This window comes from Megalobrama amblycephala, linkage group LG8 (assembly GCF_018812025.1).
Source record: "Megalobrama amblycephala isolate DHTTF-2021 linkage group LG8, ASM1881202v1, whole genome shotgun sequence".
Lineage (NCBI taxonomy): Eukaryota > Metazoa > Chordata > Actinopteri > Cypriniformes > Xenocyprididae > Megalobrama > Megalobrama amblycephala.
In genome coordinates, this window is record NC_063051.1 from 7680601 (window position 1) to 7705001 (window position 24401).

At 36.4% G+C, this 24401-nt stretch overlaps 1 protein-coding gene across 6 annotated transcripts in view; it reads right to left on the reverse strand.

Annotated features, from left to right (window-relative positions):
* Positions 1-24401, reverse strand: part of ngfb (nerve growth factor b (beta polypeptide)) — a 62923-nt gene that overhangs the window by 4159 nt on the left and 34363 nt on the right. Inside the window, exons 1-2 of one of the 6 annotated variants that reach the window (XM_048199006.1) lie at positions 20758-21013; positions 19114-19246 (exon numbers count right to left, since the gene is read on the reverse strand). The exons of 3 other annotated variants lie outside the window; for them this stretch is intronic. Coding sequence is in view for 1 of the 3 variants with exons in the window: in XM_048199004.1 (XP_048054961.1) it covers positions 1825-1832 (8 nt within the window). In the remaining 2 variants the exon portion in view is untranslated. Of the gene's footprint in view, positions 1-1824; positions 1870-19113; positions 19247-20757; positions 21014-24401 lie in introns of those variants that run through there. 2 more of the 6 variants (XM_048199005.1, XM_048199004.1) reach the window with 2 other exon arrangements.

The following is a 24401-nucleotide window of genomic DNA, read 5'->3' on the forward strand; positions in this document are numbered from 1 at the left end:
CAAATACATTCCTTCCACTGGTGAAATGTCGGGAGACAGATGCACATTTCAGACATCATAGGCCAAGCTTCAGTCAATGAAAACATCTTCTGTGAGTGATGTAGTAATCACTGTCAAATTACTGTTCAAGCGTGACACACGCAGACAAACAAGACAGACCAAAAACCCAAATGTGACACACATCAACTAACACCCCACACCCAAACCATCTGACTGCCACAACATACACAAACCTCCAGTAAATTGCTTTGGATCACACAGCCTTTCTGTGTGGCATGCGGAGGTGGTCTAAGAAATCCTCTGCCACTGACCTCAAACTCATTAGCTGTGATAGAGACAATTTAACACGTTCCGTCTGGCATAGCCGGTGTTATCACGCTGACACAAAGAGCCGAGCCAAGCGGTACTCTCCTTTCAAAACAGTCTGCTTTCATATGGTAACAGTTCCTGGGTGGCATAAGTTTCAGCATGTAACGTGAGCCCTTCCAAAGCGCACATACGCACGGGCCTTATCTCCAGCCTCCACAGGGCTATGAATTCCAGCGCCTGGAGGGCAGCTTTCTCTAAGCACTCATGTGTGGCAGATTTCAAGGATGAAGCATGGCTTTGTGCTGGCCCTGGGCCTGTGGACTAGTAGTCCATGCACAGACAGCATCCGCTTTAGTGCACACTGAAGACTTGTGCTGGATTCTACACTAAAAGCTGTCACATAACATTACATATAATGAGAATCATCATGGTTTAGGATGAGGTGAAACGGCGGGTGTGTTCGGACCATTCTGCAAAAAAGAAGCTAGTCAGATGAAACTTATCTTCAAAGCATGAAAAATATCCAGGTGAAAAACATACATTCACATTACAGTCACAGACAAATTAACTCTGACTTACACTGTAAAATATCTTTTAAAAATGTGTACGTGATAAAAATGTAATTTTATTACAAATTAGTCATTTTTTACAATTTTATTAAAAAAGAATATATATATATATATATATATATATATATATATATATATATATATATATATATATTATTTTATATATTTCACAATTACAAATGTGTAATTCATTAAAAATGAATTTATATATATATATATATATATATATATATATATATATATATATATATATATATATATATATATTTATACAACAGTTCTGTCTGGTTCTCGAATCTGATTGGCTGATAGCCATGCGATATTTCAGTGATAACAGCACTCCTACTGCCTTTTCACCGTTTGTATCACTCCGCTTGAAGTGACCGTCATGGCGGCCGATCAAATCAACCGTAATTTTTACAAATACTACTTCTTGTACCACGAACTGTAGTTTTAATAGTTTTTTAGGCGAGAATGTAGTTGTTTAGACCTGAAATATGTGACTCATATTTAATAACAGCGCCTATTTTACAATTTGTTTTGACGTTTTCGGAGATGCAAGCTCGAGTGCGTCAGCGGCCGTTCAGTGCTTCTGTAACCGCCGAGAACAGCTTCATCTCGGCCAGTGCCTCGGGGATTTGCCGCTGGCTCTTATAGTGGTTAAACATGAGACATAATTAAATTTGAGTACATAGAACGGGCAATCTTTGGTCTTATTAATCTATTATTTGTTCCAGAGCATGTCGAAATGTGCTATATTAAATTTGATAATAATTATCGTTACGTTACATCCTTATATAGCATATTGGCTATAACTAGACGGGACATATCAGACTCTTCTCCGCTCTTCAAATACGTAAAACATTAAACTTTATAAACATATGGTTTTTTGAGTAAAGAAAACGCTTTACAATTTTTTTTTTTCAAACATCAGATCTTTATTTACCTTTGCATTGCACAGAGGAGATGTCCAAACTGCGTGCGCACTTTATTCAGGAGGTGAGGCATATTAATGAGGCTTGATTGACAGTTTGAGGATCCAATGGAGTTATGAGGTTTTGTCACAAGCTCTTTAAAATCCTTTTCATTCGTTAAATATTTGTAAAACCCACATAACAGCATAAATGGTGACCTATTTTTTTTTAATAACTAGTGCTTTATGTTTGACTGAACTGTACAATTCTGCTTATTTGTTGTTCAATAAATATTATTTTATATAAATATGTCCAATAAGTAATATGGATTGAGTGAACATTACATTAATACGCCATTAGATGGCGGCAACACTTTACAGGAGAATGAGTCAGTGAAGCACAAGAGACTTTTAAATTGAAAGGAACTTTTGCAAAAGGAAGTTGTTTTAGCGCTGTGGTGTAATGGATGTAAAAAAGGACAAATACAAAGATCGCTTTCCTCAGCGGACATTCAAACGGACTTGTATAAAGGATATAATATTATGGACATCGACTTGAAGAATGAATGTAATGCAATATATCAGACACAGGTAATAGCCTACTCTCTCTCTCTAATACTGTATAAAATTCAATGTGTTTCAATGAAGCGACTCAACGTTCCTTCGTTACTAGTTCTAAAGTGACGTTTTAGAGTTAGTAACGGAGGCTTGGTTCAACTGACAACTTGAGTTTTGAAACGTTCCTTCGTTACTAGTTCTGAAGTGACGTTTTAGAATTAGTAACGGAGGCGTGGTCCAACTGTCAAATTGAGATTTGAATCCGTGGCGGAAGGATGTAGTGCTGCACAAAAGAGGGTTTTAAAGACACTCCGTTGTTTTTCTTATTTATTTACACACTCGTGCCGTCGAACTGTTGTATAAACGCAATATCACACTCGTAGCCGTGCGATATGGCTGTATTTTTTTGTGATTACCTACGGCACTCGGCCTGCGGCCTCGTGCCTACGGACGAATCACAGCGTGCTGATATACAGCCATATCGCACGGCTACTCGTGTGATATTGCTCATTTATATATATATATATATATATATATATATATATATATATATATATATATATATACGTATATATATATTTTTTATTTATTTATTTATTTATTTTTTCATTTTACAATTGTTTTTACCCTAGTCTCTATTATTTCCTGGTTTCTAGATATGGCTTGGGCGCTAGCTTCTATGTAACTATAAAATTCTCCACTTGTTTTATCGCCTGCCAGAAGGAAATCATAAATCTTATGGCACTATTTGTATAATGAGTTGTATAGTTGCAGAAGGAAATATGTTAGGATATAAAGAACATTTATTTAAAGGCAGTACATTGCTTGCACAAAATGACAACACTGGTCAGACAGCATATAAAAATTATGATGCCATCATCATCGTTTATCAATGTTTCACTGACAAATTTATGATTGTTAATAAAACCAACCAAGGATATAATGCACACAAACACACTCACATACACACACCCAGATGGCTGGCTGGATGATCTCTGTTATGAGATGGTGTGAAAGACTTATCGCTGATGTTACTGGCAACAGATGATGATGAATCCAGATGGGGAATTATAATCAGCTCTGCTTATAGTACTGGACATTATCGTACCTTCACATACACATGCTGTTAGCAATTATACAAAGATATCCAGATCTCATTTCATTAAACATAAACATACATGTATGACTTCCATGTGAAACATGATCAAACCCCTAACCCCAAGTATTAAACTATGGTGAGTAACACCATACAGACATAAATGATATCAAGCAGCTTGATGAGAGGTGTGCTATTTTAAAGGTCTAGATGAAACCATCTCATATACTTACACTGAAAAAGATTTGGGATCAATCAACTACCTAGCATATCCTATTGTAACAGAGGCCAGCTAGTAAGAGCTGTGCATGTAAACCTCACTCCCCTGGCCCCAAGAGGCGCACAAGCGGGTCGAGCAGGACTGGTTACATTTGGTGCCGTGACCGGGATGGGAATGAGGTTTAGCATGCCCGCCTACCATGCCGTGTGTTTCCCAAAACCATCGTTAGCCAACTAATATCGCAAGTGCCATCGTTACTAACATAGTTCTTCGATTTGGTGTTTCCTGAAACCATAGTTCAAATGAACATTCGCAAACTGCATTACAAACTTGTGTGGTTGGAACGATGGCTCTCGAGCTGTGGTTAGAAGTAGTAGTAGTAGACACTAATAATGACTACAATGACACTAATAATTCTTAATTTCTAAAAGAAATGCAAAATCAATCGGTAGTTATTAATAGAATAACAAGACACAAACCTTTACATTCAATCGCGTTTGGTCCCATTTATTTTTGATCACAGTGCATTCTACATATACAAACTTTTACTCTCAAAGTGCGCACATTTGTAGAAATACACGTTTACCTCAGATTTCATTAGATAGAATTTATAGAACATGTACGCTGGGTTTCATAATTACCGAGGTGATAAAATGTAGTTTCCTAAGGGGGTACGGGGGCATGCTCCCCCGAGAAAATTTAGATTTCCCTGGTGTACATATGTGCATTTTTAAGACGTTAAAACCAACAAATTGGTTAACAATAGCTTTAAAACCACGTCAACAAATACATGCATGCATGCACAGTTTTGAGGCAGTTTTAATCGCATGTTTGGCAATTTCATTTTCAAACGACGGTCATTGCTCGTAGTATCACTATTGCGCTTTATTTTAGCTATAATAAAGTAATTATGCAGCGCGCGCCGGCGCATTTGCGCATGCAATTCTTGATTGCGCGCCACGAGCACAGTATAATGGGCCCCCTAGGCCCCCCAGTGGCTACGCCACTGTCTTGAGCAAAATAAGCAAACTGACATTAAGTACAATGTATATCTTATTTTGAATATATATATATTTTAGTTTGTCAAGAGATTTTAAGCACCATTTTTGAAGAGTGCGCATGTGCGTACGTGCTCTGGTTCCTAAGAACAAGCCTATGATTGAATCTGGAAATTAAGCAAAATATGAGAATTAGTCCTCAGATGCCATGTCCATTCGATCTCAAACAGATTGATTTAAAGAAGTTATTACTCCACCACCTGCGTGACATTATTCACCAACGTGGTTTCAGGAAACAGTAACTAGTTGATTTGTTCAACGATTCATTGTACTATTGTAGTGAAGCAGTGAGTTATGTCGTTGTACGGGAAACGCATCCCAGAATGGGTCGAGCAGGACCAGTTACATTTGGTGCCATGACCCGGATGGGAGTGAGTTTTAAGAGGGTGAGTGTAACGAAGTCCAGCTCATAAGAGCTGTGGGAGAAACCTCACTCCCTTGGCCTCAAGAGGCGCACTAGAGACTGTGGTCTTTAGCGACATTGTTAGCTCGCCTGCCATACTGGAAACGCTGGTTACATTGGTGCCGTGACCCAGATGGGAGTGAGGTAAACCTCATCAGTTGGCCATTGAGGCCCATGATGCCCAAGTGTGACATCACTGAAACAGAAACATTTATCATAATAGAGATTCTTGGATGGAATACATTCATAATTACCACCTAATTGTATTTTATGATAAATATATATATGAAAAGGATGAAAAGAATGTAATGGAAAAAACTGAATAGCATAAGCACAAGTTTTCATTCGTTTAGTCTTCTGGAAACAGCCACCCAGTAGATCAACATGATCAAGATGAACCACCTGTTCTTCCTGTGTGGACAGGCTCATCAGAGCAGAACACAGAACATCAGAGTGAGTAGCCAGAGGGTATATGTGTGTGGCACCCAGTGTAAGGTTCAGGCTATTGTATCAGACAGTTGCTCGAGACTCTCCCAGGACCGCCTAAAACTGTTACATTTGTTCTCTTTGCAGTGATGAACAGATATGGCAGTTAGAGTTTAGTCAGGTCAAAATGTGTTTGTATGCTCAAAATTGTGTTTCTTTCTCTAGCAAGGGAGATCAACATTTACATTTTTTTCAACATTTTCAACATGGAAAATAATCAGAAATGTTTGAGCAGAAAATCAGCATATAAGAATGATTTCTGAAGGATCATGTGACACTGAAGACTGGAGTAATGATGCTAAAAATTCATTATGTATTCATTATATATAAATATATATATATCAAAAATACATTTATATTTTTTATTGAATATTAAAAAACAATTTTAAAAATTAAACATTACACATATTTATAATATATTATTTTTATATTATATACTGGAATTTATATTAGGTGAATTCAGGTTGATAGGGACAGTTTTTGCCATTGATAATGACTGGGGAAAAGTGTCCCAATCAACCTAAATTCACCTATAATTTATATATAATGAAAATTATATTGCAACACTGGCTGTAATAATGTAACTTCATCACAGCTGTAATTTATAAATGCATTTTTACTGGAAAATGAGGACATACATTCCAAAACATTACTCATTTGTTTATAACTTTCTACCCATGCTAAATGATGCTTCCAAGACTATCACAAATCATTTCCACAGAACCCAATCTATGTCAGCCAACTAGATAAAGTTTACTGTGGCGACATGTTAATTTGCAACAACACTATTTAAAGAAAAATGGAAAAGGTGCAGCTAATTTTCTGCCATGACATTATCAGTTAAGTTCACAGACAGGTAAAACACCTGTGAAAAAGCAATATAGAAAAATTGATTTATATTTACAGCATATTGTGCCCTATTTTTACTGACTTTTTTTTTTCATAATGAAGATATAGTGTAGCAGCACTGGCCTGAAGTCCCTCAACTCACCCTGAACTCTCGCTGCCATCAGGATATCCACACTGTTAATCCCCAGTTAAGGTTAAAAATTAAACTAAAAGCAATTCCAAAGAAAAATGCAGTATGTATATAAAAGTATAAACAATGTCAAAGCAATACAGAACAGATATTCAGTAGCAAATGACATCTATAAAAATGTTGTTCACTTATTAATGGCTGTTGAATTGGCAGATATGTTTTCAGTGTGTATAAAAGTAACATGTGGGTGAACAGTAAACATTTCAAAAGCATCAATGGTCACATAAAGAGAATCTTTTGATGTTTCCTTTCGAAAACACAGCTGAGACTCTACTTTGTTTTCAGACTAAAGAAAACAGGTTGACTTTTCCCACAAGAGAAAAAGCCATGCTGAAATGTGAAGACATCAATGTAAAATATTACTCACATCTCCCAACTGTAAAGCCAGATCTCTTCTGTACTTCTCCAAACCACCAGCTGTGTAATTTAAAAATCTCAACAAATTCCCTCAATGAGAAACAGAAGTTACATCACTTACTTGGACAACAATAGAAGCACTGGCGTTTGGGACAATCCTGTGCGGGGGCCCCTCGCTGTGTTATGAGTTATGGCTACATTTGTTGATTTTTGCTCTGCATAGAAGCCACATCTAAGCAACAAATACTGAGCGACTTTTTAATGCAGTAGAGAGGCGTACTAAACACAAAACTACAACTATGCTCAAACGTTGAATTAATGCACATCGGACAAACAAGACGTTATTGCAAAGTGTGCCAATATAAAGGCCAGTTCACACCAAGAATGATAAATATAATGATAAAGATATTATCTCTATATGTCATTGTAAATATAAACGAATAGCAGAGTCCACACCACAACTATAACGATAACAGTACAGAGAAACAAAATCGTTGGAATCAATTTCAGAATGATTTTTAAACAGCTGATGAATGACAGCCAATCAGAATCCATCATGCTTTAAAGAGCTTGAGCATTTAAAGGTGCAGTATGTAATATTGTGGTTGTGGCTAGTGGTTGAAATGGGTACTGCAGTCCAAATTAAAAAAATATTGGAGGGTTGTTTCTCCCACCCCTCCTTCTCAGACTCGACGCTCACGAGGGTTGCCGGATTGATGACACGCAACAGGAATGAGCGCAAATGACAATGGAAGGCGACAAGCCTTACACCGTAAGTTGATTAGTTTATTTTTCCATGTTTTAAACAGCCTTTGGACAGAGAGCTTTTTAGATGGATGCTGAGGCTTTTTTTAGGTTGGGTAGAATCTGCGATTTCTGACTTAGTTTGTTTGCTGGCTTCCATGGCTGCAGTATGCTGTGTTTTCACCAACTGGCAACCAGGGGTGCTGCAATACTATTGGGTAAATTGGCAGTGGGCGGGATCTAACAGACCAAAACAAAATCAGACACTCTGACACGGAACACAAATTTCAAAGTAGAATAACTGACTGTAGCTTTGATTTTTGGAGAAACAAGTATGTAAACTTAGCATGTTTCCTAAATCTCTGCAAACATATTATGATATTTTTGTACAAAAAAATTACAAAAAAATTAAATACAGCACCTTTAAAGCAGCAGGTGACAAAACTGCAGGGTGCGCTTGGAATAAACAGAACAATATCATGCATTGGTGTGGACACTAAGTTATCATTATAGTTATGAATCTTAATATGAATGGACCCTCACACTGTGAACAATTTGGACTTTCTAAATGAAAGATTATCCAAAACAATTTCGGTATGTTAAAGCACAAGGGCTAAATTGCCAAAAATAGCATCACTGACTGTGTTCGAAATCACATACTGCATAGGGACTATATTTGAGAAACATCTTAGTGACAACTAAAAAAGTATATTTTATAAAGTATGTGTTTAAGTCCTTGTTAGCGCGCCCGCCTCCCATGCCGGAGACACCGGTTCGAATCCCGCTCTGAACAAGTTGAGCAGGACCGCTTACATTTGGTGCCGTGACCCGGATGGGAATGACACTAAGTTGGGTATGTGTATAAGGCATATTATGAATGTGAATTTCTGAATTTATTTGCCTGCAATATGCAAAAGGAAAACATAAATAAATGAAAAGAAACAAGTTAAAGGACCTTTTAAGGAAGTGGGAAAATTATTTTTGTTGTTTAGATTTCCGTTACCACAGTATCCAGATGTTTCTCTCCATCAGATACTTAACCTTAGACAAATTCTAATGCATGATGGTTATAATTTAATTAAATTGTTATTTTTAAAAACAAAACATATTTTAAGAAATAAATATAGGCTACTTAGGTTTCAGAAATAATTATTTGTGGTGTGTGTTTATATATTACATTATATATTTTATACATTTCTATTTTTTCATTTAACAATTTTTTTACCATTTAAGAAACAATTGATAAAAATCTGAGTTATAAATTCTCAAATTTGAGTAGAAACAAAGAAACGACATGTAACACATTTTGAAATTTTGAAGTAGAAAGACTGACATTAGTATTTTCTTGTAAAATGTACTCTAATAATCTTCAAAAAATAATTTTTTACATTCACGACAGCTTCACGTTTTTAACTTATTTTTTAAAACATTAAGATTTTTTTTTTTAAATTGAATTTAACATTATTTTTTTACAATTTAAATTCCATCAGATACTATTTCACACCTGAAATAAATTATCATGCATCATGACATTATGTGGGCATGGCTTAATCAAATGGTTTGTAGGGAGCCACCAATAATACGGAATAGAACAAGGATTTACCCCATAAGGAATCATGTAGAAAACACTAGGAAATGCTTTGGTCTGGGAATCCATTCAAATACTTCAAATGTCTTAAGTCTTATAAATCATGTTGTTTTAGTAAATTTGCTTGCACAAACTGACAGCTACTTAACCCACAAATATAATTGAGAAAGTTGAACAAAAGAATAAATGCACTGAACTGATGCTCCAGGCCAAGCAAATGCTTCTGTTTACGTGCTGACTGCTAGCTCTGGCTTGCTTGGAATCCAGAGGCCGAGATTTTGTCTCGTTTGCCCTCTGGACGTTATTTTGCGGAAGCTGTCTTAAAAAAGCATAATAGCAGGCAATTTAGACCAACTGTCAGCTGTCCTATTTTTTCAACACCCTTCCTGTTTCTCTGTGTAGAGGTGTAAGCTCGCCAATTACTGAATTACTGGTATTGAGTAACTGTGGGGAAATCGCAGGCATGGAGACAAAGATACCTAAATCTGACCGCTTCTGTCAGGCTATTTCAATCTAAAACAGATGTGCTGGATCTTTTGACCAGAACCAGGAGGTCTTGGTAGGTTTAAGAATAAGCTGAAATATTTCCCGTAGAGTAGCGGATTTAAAGCCAAATAGGGCTCTGCACATTATGTCACGGCCTTATTTTTACCAGTGTGAACATATACAGGACCTAAGTAAGGTAAAATCTATTAACGTACAATGTTCCTGTTGGTGTACACATTACAAATTTCAGGCTTTTCCATCTGTTAAAGCCATGCAAAATGCTATCATTTAAATTCCTCCACATTAATATTTATTAATTTATGCAGATGATTTTATCCGAAGCAACTTATAAATTAATGCAAAAATACACATGATTGCATTTTCTGAATCTGAATGCTTCAGCCCCAATAGTTCAGTGTCTCGTCTTTGAAAACACGGAAGACCTTTGCCAGGACAAAAGACATACAGTATTTACATTGTTTCAAAACTTTTGGCAGGTGAGGAGCGACTTTACAAGCAAGTCTGAATAAGGTTCTGGATGCCAGTAAAAGAGCGAAATGACATCAGAAACAGAAACAGTTAGGTATGAATTGTTAATGGTCCTGAAATAAACACTTGGACATTCTAACCCTTGCAGTCACGAAAACAGCTCTCTCTATGGCTGGAGAACACAGACACGAAAAGTATTTAAAGAAACTGCTGCAGCTCACGGGTTTCACCTGGACAGTCTCATCACTCGCTTTAAACCATGTTTGGTATCTACCGTGACAGGGTACAGACGGACTGCACTTGTGCATGATGTTTCTGTAGAGTAATTATCATGGGTGGAGAAGAGCAACTATTTTGGAATGCAGACTTGATACCTTTGGTCTTAGGGATTTGTGAGACTTGTTTACGGATACACTAGTGATATACCATAGAAACAGACAACATTACTGGTCTTGGCAGCCAATTCCACTGCATGTGAACTAAACAACATCTCTGTATTATCTCTTAGCTGTCAAACTCTGTAAGACCACATCATTTTGGACTATGGTAATGGTTCCAATAATATATATTTGAAAATATTTTATCATATGTCATAGATGTTTTGCCTTTTATTCAGGGCTCTTAAAAGTGAGAAATATACTGCTGCTACGTCTACTATATAGTAGAAAATAATATTTTTATTCATATTTTTATTTTATTTATATTTTCATATATATATATTAGGCTGCTGTCACTTTAAGACCTGACGCACGGATCCATTCTACTGTTACACGTGCGTTTTCTTTCTCAACTGTTTACGTTCACTTAAAACATAACTGACTGCGTTTACCTGAATACTCACCAAGACCGGCATTTTGACTCTATTTTGTGTGTATTTGACTGTTTAAGCACAATAAGCAGAGAAAAAGAACTTAATTTATTAGAGATGCGGCTTTATGTGCGCACACTTTGGTTGTGAGCACAAAATCTGCGGGAATGAGTAAAATTATGTACAGTACCACGCCGAAATTTAAGCCCGGTAACACCAACAATATTCATCTGGAGCAAATGAAACAAGTGAGTGAGGGGAGGAGGGTTTGTGTGTCAACTCACTGTCGGAGAGATGAGAGAGCGAGAAAGCACAGCTTGTATATATTCTGCGGAAAATAAATATTGAAAGTGTTTCAGATATTTCTGTATAAAAAAATCTAAAATTTTTGACAACACTACATTGCACTTAGTTAATTATTTTAGATGCCTTTTTATATTATATCTAAATTTCAACCCGCCAGAGTGGATAGTAGGAGTGACTGCATTACACACCACTGCTGAAATCCTCCCACATTTGGCGGGTTATGGGGTGTTAATCAAGCCCCGGTGAAGTTATATCCATTAATAAGTCACAAGCGAAAACACATTTGGAAAAAATTAAGGGCCAAGGATGTTGAGAATCTGTCACAATCAAACAGTCTAGCTTTGCTTTGTGGTCCACAAACTCCAAGCCCGAGGCTGTGTGGTTAGTGGTCCTATGGCAAATGAATCCCTACTCTTGTTGTTTTTTTCACATCGCAGTTTCCCCAGATGTTCTGATTTACACTGTGCTTCATGGTGGATGTATACAACTGTCCTCAGCCGCTCTAAATATTGAAATTTGTTCCAATGTTAGGATGGCGAAAATAAATCCTTGTCACATTGGAAAAGATCATTCTTCCACAAGTAAAATAAACAGGGCTTAAAAGGTGCTGTAAGCGATTTCAGCTGTCTTGCTAACTTCCGTCATCTAGCTTCAACCACGTTCCCTCTCTCCAAAGACATGTCAGCAAACTGGATGAAAGGTGGTTTATAATACCTGGAGAAAGCCATTTGTTAGCAATCCCATTCATCTTAATGGCTCAGCTGCTGCATGCACCCTGGTATGTGATTTAAAATCTGCCATCTTTGCTTATGGGCTAAACGCCATGTGGCTAATCACTCTGGAGGCGCAGGAAATGATGTCATAGGCCTTGTTCGCATCAGCGCCATCTTTGATTTTTAACTGGAATGAAAGCAAAGCTTTGAGGGATAGACACATCTCTTCAGTGGGTTGTCCTGTTATTGTTTGCTATTCAAATCAACAATGGAGTTTAAAAAATACGACTAATGGACTGACGATGAGCGGAGGACGAAATCCAGCAGGAACTGGAAAGTTGTGCACAGTAATTTCACGGTACTTTAGATTGCTATGGAAATGCAGCTAGCTATAGGTATGGGGGATAATTGTAGCAGGTAATTTCGGTGGAAAATGCGGCTTAATTGGTTGATGACACCATAGAATGCACATAGACTCTTGTATCACATAGGCAAATGTGATTTTTTCAGATAATAGGGCCATTTTATTCCTAGTAATCCAATAAAATCTTTTGTAGCACCTTTAAAGCAGGAAATATAAGAGCTGTTAATATGAAAGGAAAACCCCCACATAAAAACACTTTATTACAGAAGTGTGCAAGAGGGCGTAAACGCTGTCTTCCTGTAACAAACAACCATACTTATCTTGTTAAGAGCTGGGATAATCATTAAACCACGTAAAATGAAAAAATAAAAATACTGATTTACAACCATTAAACAGCTACCTGCCAAGAAGAGTCTGATCAAATTACTGTATACACTACAAAACTAACTCTTAAAGTAGGAGTGAGGGTTGGGCAGCATGACAGTATACACTTGTGACAGTAAAAATGTTTATACTCCAATACAATGTGGTTCAAAAGTGCAAAAACTTTTAAACACTTTAACAATTTGAGTGAAAGCTTTATTTAATGCACTCGAGCTGCATGAAGTTTGTTATAAATATAACTCACATTCTCTAGTATGATTTGAGAATGTTGAAAATAGAGCACTGTTTGGAAGCAAGAACATCTGACATTACAAAGAGTCACTTGATCGTTGTCTCAAATTTGTTCACCTGATTAAAATAGTGCTTATAAATGAATATTAAATATTTCTTCTTATATTACAGGACTGTTGAATGCTCGAATCTGATTGGTTGACCAACGTTCTATGGTGTGCAATTATTTTCAGGGAAATGCACGGCTAAAGTAGTTCTAGGCTCTTGACCGCATTACAGTTCTATATCACTTCGCCAAATGTTTTCGGTTATTTCAATAGGTCCTACAGCCTACAACCGCAAAAGAACCAAAACCCACAATGACACAGGCAAAGCAAATAAATATAGTAAATAACAGAATGAAAACAACAATTATTGTCATGGTTTTTGCCACAAAATACGTTTTATTGTGTCCGGAAAGCGCATACTCTCTCTCTCTCTCTCTCTCTCTCTCTCTCTCAAACGTAAACACATAGCCTACTGTATACTACGGTCACACACTCATACAGAAACGTTTTGTCAGCGCTGCTCTGACAAATTAATCAGTAAAATAGTTTAACAACTTAAAAGCAACAGTTTAGCAACTGTTAGGTGTTGTATGGTTTATGGGGTGCTGATACATTTTTAAGTGCAGCCTTTCTTGGCCAGGGATCATTTAAAAAAGAGACTATAGTCTCAATATGACTTCCCCTGGTTAAATAAAGGAATAATAATAAAAGATACATGATATTTCTCACCAGCGAGGTAATAACTGTGCGGTTCTTGAGGTAGATAAACTTATAGTTTCGCTATTAGTAGAGACACTGCTGCCATGATAGAGACAGGTAGGCTAATTCACATATGCTTATTTTCTCTCTCTCTCTCTCTCTCTCTCTCTCTAACTGCGTTAATAACTGTATCAACTGGCTCAAGCCTCCGTTACTAGTTCTGAAACGATGTTTTGGAATTAGCAACAGAGGCTTGGGATGAGATGCGTAAGATATTAGTCCCACACACAAGAGGGTTTTAAAGACAAAAACCTGACAAATGTCTTAAAATACAACATCAGAACAGTGTTTTGACGTATGATAACCGTAGTATAAGTGGAATAATTGACTCCAGGCCGTTGAATTCTCTGCTTCGCGTCATGGCCGCATTACCACCTCGGGTGTGCGTTATTTTCTAAGAATTCAGTGGCCCGTCATCAATTTTTCCTTACTTGTTTTTCACATACATTTATTATTTTGTTTTGTGAAGTTTCTGTAAACAAAGTTTATGTTGAGTTTATTTCAATATGATGTTATTATATCAGATTAAAAAAAATAAAAAGTCCTAGGCCCCCACTGTGAAGCTATTGGTGTTCAGGACAGCTTTACATTCACGCTAAAAAGTAATTCAGTGGACCTGTTACCACCATTTAAATAAATGCATGGTTGCAAATTAAAAATTCTAATTAATTACTTTAATTAAACTTTTTAAGTTGCAAACATTATTGTGTTGAGTTTTGTTGACATAATCATGTTGATCATTACATCAACTTAATATCATCTGTCATTTAAATTTTTGAGTTAATTGGCTTTTTTTCAATTAAGTTGTAGTAACTTTATGAAATTGTCTTGATAACTTTGGAAATTAGGCAATGGATTTCTAGTTCCCAGTATGCTTTGCATAGGACCGGATAAGGAGAATAAATGTGTGAAATGAAGTGTTATTTTATGTGTTTTTTAGTGAAAGAGAAGGCCTGTTAGTGTTTAATGCAGTTATGTTGACATTTAAAAGAGTTTCTGTAAAGATTTTGTTGTTATCATTGTGCTGAAGAGTATTTGAAAGGTATCTAAACTTTTGAGCGGCAATGTACATTTTAAAATACACATTTTTTTTCATTGAATTTCCATATTTTAATATATACATCATTACTGTAATAAAAAGTATTAATTTGTCCACCACTACTAGGAGTGCCTTGTTTGATTTCTTCAGATATAATTGTGCAGACATAATTCTTCCCCTACAGGTGCATTCCATTGACATCATTAACACCGAGCAAGACATGACATTGCAATTATAGCAACTACAGTAAGAGCTTGTTATGTCAGATTTGAAAGCTAAACTGCTGGGGAATTAGAAGTTCAAGTCCTTAAACACACAGCTCCCTGAAGCCAGGTTGAAAAGAGCGAACGAGGCTGGCGGTGATCCAGGCCTGAGAAAAAGGCCTCCGACATGTTCCACTAGTTTACAGAGCACGGCATAAAAGGATGTGTCAGAGAATATTTCACGGGCAAACACCTGTATATCTGGAAACTATTTAGAGGAGAAATGGTAAATATGCTGGATAGTTTACATCAAAAATCCGATTTAGAACTGTATGGGGACTGACGGCATACATTTAGAGCGGTATTTATTGGAGTGCCTTGGAATTGAAACCACGTGTTAGGACACTTTAAAGCTTCGTCGCTGTTCTTCAAAGGGAAGAAAGACAGAAATTACCCTCGCCTGTTACACTCTACCATGCTGATAACTCCTGAGAACACACATGAGTCCCATTTAGCACATGCTTGAAATTTATCATACGATAAACAAAGTTTTTTTTTCTCTTCTGTGCACCTTTAGTCCTTGTTTCAAACACCTCTTGAAACCATTCTGACATTGCAAATCCAGCTGTTAATTCCTATTTAGTCTGAGCCCTGATAATCACCTCTCAGTTCCCCTTCACCTCTCGCTCTCGGGGTATTTGCTTTCACAGAGCTGTGGATTTTTTCGCCCCATTTCTCTTGTTATTCTTTAGGTAATCCCTGACTCAAAGGAGGAAGCCCCAGGGTCATCACCAATAACCCCCTCAAGGCTGACACCATAAACCCCTCTAAAAAGCCACAGACGGTTGTGGGAAAGAGGGCAGGTGGACTAAAATCCCAAAGAGAGTGATGTCTTGTGAGGGTCTATGGCAAGACAGCAAGTCAAGTTTTTCCTTTTGTTCAGTTCTTGAATTTCAGGCCAAATGGGAATTCTTTCCTGTTGTGAGTATGTGTTGGCAGATGTTGAAATTTGAAAGTTACAGCCAATTTTAAAGTACCTGACGGTTCCAGATAAACATTTCAAAGCATACGGACAGAAGTTGGAAAGCAGCTTTTGATTTTACAGTGTCCACATACACGCTGCAGCTAATTATGGTTGTCACTCCTCTTTGGAGTATTTTATCTCATTCTGTACTACACAGAGTTCGGCTAAACTCAAAAACTCATTTTACAACCTAATTCGGTTTTGAAAAGTAACAACATCATCTTTGTCATAGCTTGTCTGTGGTGGTAAGACATGCTGCTGCTGTACATTAGCATACATAAATTACCTGTAGCAGATATATACAGGTGGAGCTGGGGAAGGTGGAGGGTTTCTGAAAGCACGCTGCACTGCTATTTGAAGGCTGAGCAGCGAGCTCACTGGCTACTGATACAGCAGGAACCAATCAGCTTTACCCTATAGAGAATGATGTGATTGCAAGCAGTTTGAGTTAAGGACCAATCATCCTGTGCCATCTAGAATTTCATGACAGAAACACTTTGTATTTCTATGACGCAAAGCTGAAAATTTAGCATCATTACTCCAGTCTTCAGTGTCTTATGATCCTTCAGAAATCATTCTAATATGCTGATTTGCTGCTCAGGAAACATTTCTTATTATTATCAACGATGAAAACAGTTGCACTGCTTAATGTTTTTGTGGAGACTGTGATACTTTTTTCAGGATTCTTTGAATAGAAAGTTCAAAAGAACATTTGAAATAGAAAATTTTGGTGACAATGTAAAGTCTTTGCTGTCACTTTTGATCAATTTAAAGGATTAGTTCACTTTCAAATGAAAATTAGCCCATGATTTACTCACCCTCAAGCCATCCTAGGTATTTACAACTTCTCTTCCTTCTGATGAACACAATCGGAGATATTCCAATAAATATCCTGACGCATCCAAGCTTCATAATGGCAGTGAACAGGAGTCACAAGTATGAGCTGAAGAAAGTGTCTCCATACACATCCATCCATCATAAACAGTTACTCCACACGGCTCCGGGGGGTTAATAAAGGCCTTCTGAAGCGAAGTGATGCATTTGTGTAAAAAATATCCATATTTAACAAGTTATCAAGTAAAATATATAGCTTCTGCCAGACCGCCTTCTGTATTAAAATTATGAAGAAAGTGTAAACTGGCATTGTGTCAGTTAAGCTTTTTGTAAGCTTAAAGGGTTAGTTCACCCAAAAATGAAAATTCTGTCATTTATTACTCACCCTCATGCCGTTCCACACCCGTAAGACCTTCGTTAATCTTCAGAACACAAATTAAGATATTTTAGTTGAAATCCGATAGCTCCGTGAGGCCTTCATAGGGAGCAATGGGAGCAACCTTTATGGATCTCTCTCAAGATCCATAAAGGTATTAAAAACATATTTAAATTGGTTCATGTGAGTACAGTGGTTCAATATTAATATTATAAAGCGACAATAATATTTTTGGTGCGCCAAAAAAACAAAATAACGACTTATTTAGTGATGGCCGATTTCAAAACACTGCTTCAGGAAGCATCGGAGCACAAATGAATCAGTGTGTGATTCATCTGTGCTTCGAATCTTCCTGAAGCATTGTTTTGAAATCGGCCGTCACTAAATAAGTCGTTATTTTGTTGTTTTTTTTGGCACTCCAAAAGTACTCTCGTTGCTTTATAATATTAATATTGAACCACTGTACTCACATGAACCGATTTAAATATGTTTTTAGTACCTTTATGGATCTTGAGAGAGGAAGTGTCCATTATGGAGGCCTCACGGAGCTATCAGATTTCAACTAAAATATCTTAATTTGTGTTCTGAAGATTAATGAAGGTCTTACGGGTGTGGAACGGCATGAGGGTGAGTAATAAATTACAGAATTTTCACTTTTGGGTGAACTAATGTAAGCTTTGAGAACTGCAATAGTTTTACACTTTCTTCATATGTTGAATACAGAAGGCGGTCTGGCAGAAGCTAGATATTTTATTTCATAACTTGTTAAATATGGATATATTTTTTTTACACAAATGCATTGCATTGCTTCAGAAGACCTTTATTAACCACCTGGAGCCGTGTGGAATATGTTTATGATGGATGGAAGCACTTCCACTCGTATGTGTCAGGATGTTTATTAATATTTCTCTGATTGTGTTCATCAGAAAGAAGAAAGTCATATACACCTAGGATGGCTTGGGGGTGAGTAAAGCTTGGGCTAATTTTCATTTGAAAGTGAACTAATCCTTAATTGCCATCTTGCTAAATGAAATATTCATTTCTTCCAAAAAAGAAGATAAAACTTATTGAGTACAAACTTTTAACAGTAGTATCTCTTATTCAGTTAAAGGGATAGTTCACCCAAAAATGAAAATTTGATGTTTATCTGCTTATACCCCCAGGGCATCCAAGATGTAGGTGACTTTTTTTCTTCACACAATGATGTCCTAAGACACGAAACGATCGGTTTGTGCGAGAAACCGAACAGTATTTATATAATTTTTTACCTCTAATACACCACTATGTCCAACTGCGTTCAGCACAAACCGATCGTTTCGTGTCTTAGGACATCAATGTGTCGTCATGAGCCGCAGGGTTTAATTTGGATTTGTCTATGCAAGTTTTATTTACTCTTATAGTAGAAGTTCCCATCCACTCGCATTATTTGACTGACAGATGGCAACAAGTTAAAAATCATCATTTGTGTTCTACTGAAGAAACAAAGTCACCTACATCTTGGATGTGCTGGGGGTAAGCAGATAAACATCAAATTTTCAATTTTCGGTGAACTATCCCTTTAATATTGCTTCAAAATAGCTCACACCAAAAATTTTAAATAGTTGACATCCATGTTTCTTGTTTACGACCTTGAGATGTCAAACTGTTTCTATGGTTCTCACTATGTCAAGATGTAACACCTGTATTTTGTACACATGCAGAACAATTTACCTTTAAATTATTCTCACTCCAAAAACGTGTGTGTATGTGGCCTGGTAGCCTTAAAAAGCCTGTTGAGTAGGTTAATAGTACAGATCACTTGGCTTTGAGACGATAAGCTTCTCCTACCCAAACACTGTTCTTTCTAAAAGAGAAATGGCACAAGAAATTGGATCATCATTAAAGGGCAGAAGACAACCTGTTGTGTTCAAAGTATGAAGCTAAAAGTGTGTCAGATGTCTGGAGAACATCAGAGTCCATGAACCTGGATTTCTAGTGGCAATTGACCCGAATAAACATCTGGCTAAACAGCATGAAATGCAAGTTAGTTAAGAGAGTTAAATAAAGGGATAGTTCACACAAAAATGACAATCACTATCGATGCCAATGTCAAACAAACTCTGCAGAACACAAAAGCTGAATATTACAGGCCACTATTTTGAAGATATAATGAAAGTAAGGGCTGTCAAGCTCCTAAATGATGAAAAAAAAAAAAAGTACTATAAAAGTGGTCCATACTGTATGACTCGTGCACTACTAAAACATTTGATCATTTGAAGGCTTTTGTGAGGACTACAAAAATTTCAAATCATTCATACACATGGACTACTTTTATGATATTTTAATGATTCTTTTATGGTGCTTTTCGTTTTTGAAGCTAGAAAACTCCAGTCCCCATTCATTACAAATTACCTTTTGCATTAGAAAAGTTATTAAGAGTTTAAAATGATGGGAGGGTGAATAAATGAAGACAGAATTTAAATTTTTCATGTACACTAGTTCTTTAAAAAAAGACATCTTCAAAATAGAAGCACTTGATAATTTTGAAAAATATTTTCCCTTATTTATGAATGTAAGTTGCACTGTCCTTACAAAAAGTTAAAGCTTGCTTCACAAGAATGCTGATGTCAAAGTCTGTCTTTCTTGGCTGCTATGTGTATACTGTATTCCACATATTATGTCTTGTAATGACTGGTACTCATGAATCAGTAATGAGTGATGTAGGTAACTGAGATGGCTACAGTCATGTCTGCCGTACAACGCAGAAAAAAAAATATTTAAAAAACAGGCAAGCACTGAGTTTGTGCGATCTTTCGTGATGTGAAAAATATGGAAGGTATGTCTGACCTGATGCTACATCCTCACCAGTGTATGACTGGAAGGTAATATGAGTCATGTGTGAGTAGAGGTTTTGTGCATGTGTGCTGCAGCTGAAAGCGCTGCTATGGCCCGTATCGCAATGGTAACCTGATGATCCTGAAGTTTAAAGAGAGGGAGACCCCCTAAAGAAGGGACAAATGGGATTGTTGGTTGCCCCTGAAGACTGTGAACTATAAGCTAATCCTATAGGTATTGTCATGAACTCTCCTACATACAATTACATGCACTTTGGATCTAAAAATTGTGGAATTTTTCTGTATAAAGTACAGAGAAAAATACAAACTTTAGATACAAACAAGATAAGATTGTGCACAAGAATTTTAAAGTAATCAGACCAGGTCAGAGTTTAAGTATAAAGCTTAAAAGTGGACTAAGGTTAAACTAAAAATCAAGATTAGTTTTGTTATTTTTATGGGCACAGATACTTCAAAATGTATGGGCACAACTTCACTTCTAAAGTATTATATGCATACATGCGTTATCAAACTGTCCTACCTCTCTCCTCCTCCTCTTCTTCACTCTCTATCACTTCAGAAAGTTAATCAGAAGATGCCTTGATTATATATTTCAATATTCCACTTTTGCTCCAATGCTTAATCCTGAATTGGGGAAACAGAATGCTCTTGTCATCCAGTCCGAACGAGCTCCTGTTGTTGAGAAATTGATTGCTGTGGTAGTTAGAGCCAGAAGTCCCCTGTCTTAGTGCCTCCTCTGTGGACAGGGAATCCACAGGTCCTAAAACCTGACATGTTCAAGCTTTTTACTATGGGAACAAAGTCATTTTCATTTCTTAAAAGGGACAGTTCACACAAAAATGGAAATTCTGTCATTTTTTACTCCCCCAGGCTGGTCAAATCCTGCATGACTTTCTTTCCTCTGAGGAAATGTTCTGTGGAAAGTCCAAGGTGCTCTTTTACATATAAGAAATATGGTGACTTATACTGCAACACAAAAAAGAGCAACTAAAGTAGTTATACCAACTCTATTGTAAGTATTATAAATATGATGTACCATGCAATAGAAGAATGCAGTGAAATCGTGAATGTTCTGAACATTTTTAAATTTTATTATGAAATTATTTTTAAGGAATGATCCCTTTAAAAGCCACCTTTACTAGCCGTATTAAATATGAATGTAAGGAAGCTTTTTTCCACCACTGAACAAAACATTTAAAAAAAGGTAATTGCAACTTTTTATCTCACAATTCTATTTTTTTCTCGCAATTGCAAGCTTATATCTCACAATTCTGACTTTTTTTCTCAGAATTGCATGGCATAAACTTGCAATTGCGAGTTATAAAGTCAGAATTGTCTTTTTTCCTCAGAATTGGATTTTATAACTCACAATTGTGGGTTAATATCTAACAATTCTGTCAGAATTGTGAGATATAAACTCGCAATTGTGAGAAAAAAGTCGCAATTATCTTAACTTTTTTTTATTGGCGGAAACAAGCTTTCATAGCAATACAATATTCAAGAAGAAAAAATTATAGGGTTTTAACCATTTGCATTTGACTGGATTGTGAAAAGTGTCCATTAGATCCTAGAAGTTGAGTAATAAAAAATATATATATGAGGTCTTGGTGATGTCAAGTAAAAAGGATTGTTGTATCAGAGGACAAGCAATGCATCAGTATAGAGTGGTGCAACCAAGTATCGATACTAAACATGTTGACTATGCTCGGAAGACTAATTCGCCAGCGGTTCCTTTGAGATCTTCCTATTGGTTTTTATAATAGGGATTTTCAATTTATGAGCAAAATGGGGTCTGTGGTAAACATAAAAGCCCCAAAAGTCGTGTTTTCGATATTAGTGTGTGTAATTTATGTTGTAGAACAAAACATCCAAGTATTGTCACCTTATGTTTACCACAGACCATATTTTACTTATAATTTGAAAAACCCCATTATAAAAACCCATAGGAAAATCTCGAGGGAACCACTGGCGAATTACTTTTCTGGGTTTTGACATCATCCCTGCACCACTCTATTCGGCAGGTGGAGGGTCTCCAAATGATTATCTCAGTCACAAATATAATTCAACTCAAGCATATTAAACAATTTAAAGTGTGATGATTCATATACTTACATGGCTTCATAGCACACAGCAGACAAATTAGCTAGTGACTAAGGCCCTGTGATTCGTGTGTTGATGAAGGATTGTAAAGAGTGCATATGTTGACCGCTTAAAATAGAAAGCTGAAGACCAAAACAACACAAAGAGACAACAGCAATCACTGGAATTTCACATGTGACACCAGATGTCACAAATCTGGTGCTATTGCTGTAGATAGACCACATGACCTCAGAGACGTCACCTGAACATCACTACTAGCAGTATACAACAAAGAAAAAAAAAACTATTTATAACTACAATCCCAATCCTAATCATTTTTATAGCTACTAGTGCTTTCAAATCAATTAATCACATAAAAATATGTGTGTCTGTGTGTGTATAATATAATATATATTATATATTTACAAACTTTTGTTACATGTGATTAATTGCAATTATTTGATTTGACAGCAATTATAGCTACTGCTATTTATTATATTGCTTTTCCAAACAATTTAATAGGTGTTAACATTGAAATCTTTGAGGTTCCTTGTTCCTTGTGAATAAATAAAAAAAAAAAAATAATAAAAAAATATGGGTTAATATAAAAAATTCAATTTCTATGGTTTGCCATATTATAACTGAACTATGACAAAATAACTAAATAGCAAAAGCAGCATACAAAAAAGCATATGGTTGATATTTTCTAGTTTACAGTACTGTTATGTAAATGCAACTCATGTAATATTGCTTAAATTAAAACTGTGTGACATGACACACAGATTCACACATTCAGAGAGATACTTGCACATGATTTCCCAAGTCTTTGCTACATCCTAAGGTAATACCAAAAATGAAATATAATTATAATGGGATTTCTTCAACAAATTCACATTAACTGAAGCATTGCACTGCAAGTCAGTCCTTGTTAGTTCTATGCCATTTTGCAATGTCCAGATTCGTCAAGGCTCATTTGCACAGTGATGAAGCTGCCCAGCAACACACGTTTGTTTACATTTTGGGGCCAATCAAAGACTCATAAACATGTGTTTTTCCATCTGAAGACTGAATTGCAACACTCTCTAAAACACTGCATTTCAAGGAAAGAGAAATAGAGATAGAAAATAATTTGTCAGTTTAAAAAAAAAAATAATCAAAATGCAACAGCGTTAATCAAAAATAATGATGCTAGTCTTGGCAAGCAGCAAAAATAACTTCTGGATTTTTTTTTTATCTTAAAGAACAGAACTTTCTGCTGCAGATATCCAGCTCAGACCCTCAACGTTCAAGCAGCACGGTCCATTTTTTAATTTGACTTAATCGGTTTGTGGATATCATGACACTAGAGGATGTATGTCACTGCCAGCTTACGGTTTATGTTTGTCAAACAAATACGTGACACTTTCTCTCCATTTTTCCTTCAGGGGTCTATACAAAGGTCTTGCCTTTCATTGGTGGAGACGGAGCGATAGATTCTCACAACTGCACGGATGTACAAGGTCATGTGAGGTGATGCATAATGATGTAAAAATCAAAGCCCCTCACAATCTATACAACTCCCTCAAAGGTTCATGATGTTGCTTGCTGAATGGAAAAGGTTTTGCAGACAGAAAATCAAGTAAAAGTCTTTAGGCCATGTGTAACTGTCTAAATGTAATTTTGAGGTTTGCAGCCTGTGACATTCCAAACAGTATTGTTTCTTGTTGATGTTGGCATGGGGCTCAGGACTCTTGTTTCTCTGCAGTTTTCAACAAAAACAACAAGGAAAAAGTAAAAGTAAGAGTCGGAAAGAAGCTATCATGTGATCGGCATAGTTTCAATAAGCATGTAAACAGACAGTGGTACAGACTTGTAATAGGACAAAACTGAAGTGACCACTCTGAGGGAAATTATGTTGAGTTCCTTTTTTTTTTTTTTTTTTTTTTTTTTTTTAAATCTAACCATATACTCTTGAGCTAGTCTTTTAGACAAAATCAGGTCCACTTATGCCAGGTACAAAGTGCACAATTTTTAAAGTCGTTGGATCGCTGTTCTTCTCACACTAAATGACTGTCTGGGGTACCGTTTACTTGCTGTTGTGCACAC